General features: G+C 37.3%; 1 protein-coding gene across 1 annotated transcript; it reads right to left on the bottom strand.

Moving 5' to 3' along the window:
• Positions 1-670: 670 nt before the first annotated feature.
• LOC127787084 (aquaporin PIP1-3) lies at positions 671-3,418 on the bottom strand. Its single transcript, XM_052314942.1, has 4 exons — positions 2,946-3,418; positions 1,917-2,212; positions 1,022-1,162; positions 671-925 (listed from the first exon to the last, which is right to left on the bottom strand). The coding sequence occupies exons 1-4, from the start codon at positions 3,271-3,273 to the stop codon at positions 830-832; spliced, it is 861 nt and encodes a 286-aa protein (XP_052170902.1). The 5' UTR covers positions 3,274-3,418; the 3' UTR covers positions 671-829.
• Positions 3,419-4,665: the final 1,247 nt, after the last annotated feature.

The following is a 4,665-nucleotide window of genomic DNA, read 5'->3' as shown; positions in this document are numbered from 1 at the left end:
TTTTGGTTGATTCCAAAATATACAAATATTAATTATTGTGATCTAACAATAATATTAATTTTATATTTTCATTTATTTTAGCCATAATGCCAAGCCAAAGCCTCTCCCACAATGTCTGTCATTTCTCTGTTACATCAACTATTCTCAAAGGAGCTTTTGTTGATAGTATTTTCTCCGTTACATCAACTATTCTCAAAGGAGCTTTTGTTGATAGTATTCACATGTTGACCGCATAGTTGTTGTTAATACTACACTACTGTTGCTACATACAATACTAATATCAAACACCACCACACCAACTATCTCGTTTTAGATTTATAATAAACTAATAATATAAATTATAAAATATATAATGAACATGATAAAATTTTTAATAAAAACAACATAACCAAATTACAATTTTACCTGAACAACAACATAGACCATATTTTCATTATGTGCACAGCTTTGAGACCGATAAAGAGTTTAGAATTTTGACTTTTTGCTTTTACCAATAAGTGAGAATAAAAGTTAAATTATTAAATTAACAAAGACTAACCGTTATAAACTAATTTTTTTATTAGTTTTTAGGCCTTCTTTTTCTAAAAAAAAAATAGACTTAAAAAGAGTAGTGGTAGTAGTAGCGGTAGACAGAGCCCATGCAACAAAATTTAGAGGGACGGCAGCATAATGACAGGCAAATAATTCAAGAAATTCTTCATCATAAGCCGCCACGAGCTTACAGATAATTTACAAACACAAGCAGCAACAGCAAGTCCTCATTAAGAAGGAGACTAAAATAAAATTTAAAAAAAAAAGAAAAGAAAAGAAATATGAGGTCGAGATGAATTTAGGCCCTGGACTTGAAAGGAATGGCTCTGATGACAATCTGGTGGTACACAGCAGCAAGAGCAGCTCCAATGAAGGGCCCCACCCAGAAGATCCACTGAGACACGAGGCAGCAACAACAGAAGATTCATTAGCTATACTAATACTATACACGATGATGATGAACTGAAATCATGATGAAATCAAGACTTACATGGTCATCCCAAGCATGATCATTGTTGTAGATGATTGCTGCTCCCAGACTCCTGGCTGGGTTAATGCCAGTTCCTGTGATGGGGATGGTGGCCAGGTGCACTAAGAACACTGCAAACCCTATGGGGAGAGGAGCCAATATCTGCATTGTAATTTAATTGCAAACAAGAGACCATTTAGAAGCAGATTAGTTCTTGAAGCACATCAGACCATAATCCAGTCTATCATATAAATATGAAGACATCAACTAAATGATCTGCAAAACAAAATGATACATGTAATGCTTTAAAACTAAGGTCCTGTTTTTGAGAGATTAGTGAAAAAATATTTGAGTGAAAAATGGAAATAGATGGAAATGGTCATGATACCTTTCCTTTCCAATGAAAATATAGTGTAATTAAGTCGAGAACAAAATTTTGAAGTTCTAAAAACTAATAATATTGGTATTGTCAAAGCACGCAAAGTTTTCCATTTTAGGAGATGGAAATGGATAAAAACCGTTTCCATCTATTTCCATCCTGTTCCCTTAAAATTGTTCTTCCAAACCAGACGAGGAGAATGCCTTTTAGTTCAATTTCCACTCCAACCCCCTCCTCCGAACAGGAAACAGGAAAGCTCTGCTTTCTACCATGGCAGGGGATCAGTAAAAATGAACTCAAGTTAACTTAAAATTGGGAAAGAACAAAGAAAGTACTAAATATTTATTCATCATCAGCTTCACGATAATTAATAGAAAGCAAAACGTGAATGGAAGCAAACCATATAAACCAAAAATATTTGAAAATCTGGTGAATCTGATTCCAGCAAATGAAAAACAAGAATCCAGATCAAGAAATCAAGTATAAACGAAGAAAATCATGAACTTGAGCAACGTATGAGAAGGAAAGAAGACATACAGGGACATGTGAGTCTCGGGCATTTCTCTTGGCATCAGTGGCAGAGAAGACAGTGTAGACAAGGACAAAGGTACCTACAATCTCAGCACCAAGCCCATCGCCCTTGGTGTAGCCATGTGCAACCACATTGGCCCCACCGCCCAAGACCTGATAGGGGGTAGGCTGGAAGCCCTTCACTACACCGGCTCCACAGATGGCGCCCAGGCACTGCATCACCATGTAGAAGATGGCCCTAGTCAGGGACAGCTTCCTTGCCAGAAACAACCCAAATGTCACTGCTGGGTTAATGTGTCCTCCTGTTCCAACCAATAACAAGCCCCTTCATCACAAATGTTTGCAAAGCATATGCCAAAAAAAGCTAAAAAAGAGCTATCTGCTTTGGTGCCAGTTCAGGTGGAACGAGAGTTTGATTATTTTTTAAGAAGAGGACTTAGAGATTTAAGTCTTTTCGTGGGCCCCGTTAGTCACCCAATATAAGATTAACTCGAGTTTAAGGGATTAAGTGCTCATTATGCCATCATTAAAACTTAGTAGGTAGAGTCAATCTCTTAGATAACACTTAAAGAGTACAGCAAGAGAAGATCAGTGAGGATTTAGCCTAGTAGACCCTAACCTAACCACCTCCTCCAAAACAAAATCAATTGAAGCCCTTATGAAGACGAACAGGCAAAAATAAACAACCCAAAGACCTAAAAAAGAAAAAAAAAAAAAAAAACTATAGTCCATACCATAGATATAAGGGGAAAAAACCTGGAAAAAAGCACCAAGAATTTTTTGATTTTTAGGTCCCTGAGGTGAGTCTTCGATTCTCAACTATGGCTCAATCAGACACAAGATTCACAGATTAAACTGATAATTGGTACTTAGTTCCTCAAAAAACTAAAAAAGGACTGATCAAGCTTGGAGGGCAAAAAAGCACAAGAACTGGGAAAAAGAAAAAGAACCCCAAATAATCCACCTTTAAATAAAAAAAGGTAACCTAATTAGTAGAGATCAGGGTTCAAAAAAGTAGGAAAGGGGAAATCTAACCTGAGATACCAGCAGTGCAGTAGACAAGGGCAAAGATCATGCCACCAAAGGCCCAAGCAATCCCTTGGATGCCCACAGAAGCACACTTGTTGGGAGCCCTAGAAACCCCCATCACAGTCAAAACAGTGATGTACAAGAAGAGGAAAGTAGCCACGAACTCGGCAATCCCGGCCCTGTAAAAGGACCAAGATTTTAGCTCCCCCGGCTCGAACAATGGCGCCGGCGGCGGCTCCTTGTAGTCTTTGTCTGTCTGAGCGGCTGTGCCCAGCGGCTGCTTCTCCGAGAACTTGTTGGCTCCCAGCTTCACATCCTCTTCCTTACCCTCCATTCTCACAATTCACAAAACACTTAACTATGGCTCACAAGCAGGCCTGTGAAAGTTGGGGGAAAGGACAGGGCACAGCTCCTTGTTTTATAGCTGAGAAGTAGACTACCGTTTTGAGCTCCTTGTTTTGGAGGGGTGTTTTGCCCAAGCTGAGTTACTATTTACCGCCAGGGTGTAGTGTTGGATGGTGGAATGATGAAGGATTGGGTTAAAGTTTTCCGTGTTGGAGTTTTATTGCCCTTTTGTTTTTAAGGTTTTTTATTTGATTCTTTATTATTAAAATGTAGCATAATTGTTTAGGTGTGCTGTGTGCAAGATCTTGTTTGTTTGCATTATTACGTGAACACAATTTATTATCTTTTAAAGTCATAAATACTTTTATTAATTGAGAAAATATTTGAACTAAATCAACTGGTTGCTAATATATGTTAAGCATTAAACTAAGGGCTGGATTAAGAGAGAGTGACAGAGAGGGAGAGAGAGAGAGAGAGAGAGAGAGAGAATGTTCTGGAAGGAGATAAAAAGAGGGATGATGTGACAGGTTGCAAATGATTTGGTCCTCGTTCTTATCCTTCTGCTACAGAGTTGTCACAATTATTGATATCTTAATTTAACTGAGTCTGATTAGCTGTTTTGAGCCGTTGATTCTCCTAATCTTGGAAAGGATTGCAGCCAGCTCATGTCAAGTGGGTTTGCATCACATCATCTGGTTGCAGCAGCAGCTCTAACATCCAATTTGAACTTTAGTTTTTCTTCGTGTAAAAGAGGTTTCGTTTTAAAAAAAGAAAAAAAAAAAAAAAAAAAGAGAGATTGGTTTGGCTTTCCAAAAAGAATTTGTACATAATATTTGAAAATTTTAAATTATATAAAGATATGAATTCATTAATTTTTATTTAATATACGAAATTATTACGAAAACAAAGACTATACACTTGAGAGAAGTGGTCGCGAGTCACGAGGTTCACTTTAGCAATTTCATTTCATTCTAGCCGTTTCCATGTGATTTGTCATTTTCGGCTGTGACCTTCAGAACGGTACCATATATAACGGCTACTTTCCCATCGGACTCAGTGGGGCCGTGGGCGGTGAATCATTTGATATTTTGTGGCTGTGATTTCCCAACCAATTACACATTTTTATAATCTTATAAATTATTTTATTCTACAGCTTTACTAATGATTAGACTAATAATTGTTGACAAACTTATTTATAAATCCATTGCTTATCATCCGCCGTCAACTTCGTTGCGTTCCTTTTGGTTCAAAGGGGTAGGTGAATATGAGCTTGCAACAGTAGAAAAAGGCTCTGATAATTTGTTTGTCGGTAGATGGCTAACATCTGGAAGTAGTTGAATACTCAAATAAGTAAAAAAAAAATAAATTGATAAAGTATCAA

This window comes from Diospyros lotus, chromosome 12 (assembly GCF_014633365.1).
Source record: "Diospyros lotus cultivar Yz01 chromosome 12, ASM1463336v1, whole genome shotgun sequence".
In the NCBI taxonomy this organism is placed as follows: Eukaryota; Viridiplantae; Streptophyta; class Magnoliopsida; order Ericales; family Ebenaceae; genus Diospyros; species Diospyros lotus.
The sequence above is the reverse complement of the archived record's forward strand: the minus strand, read 5'-3'. Positions and strand labels throughout refer to the sequence as shown.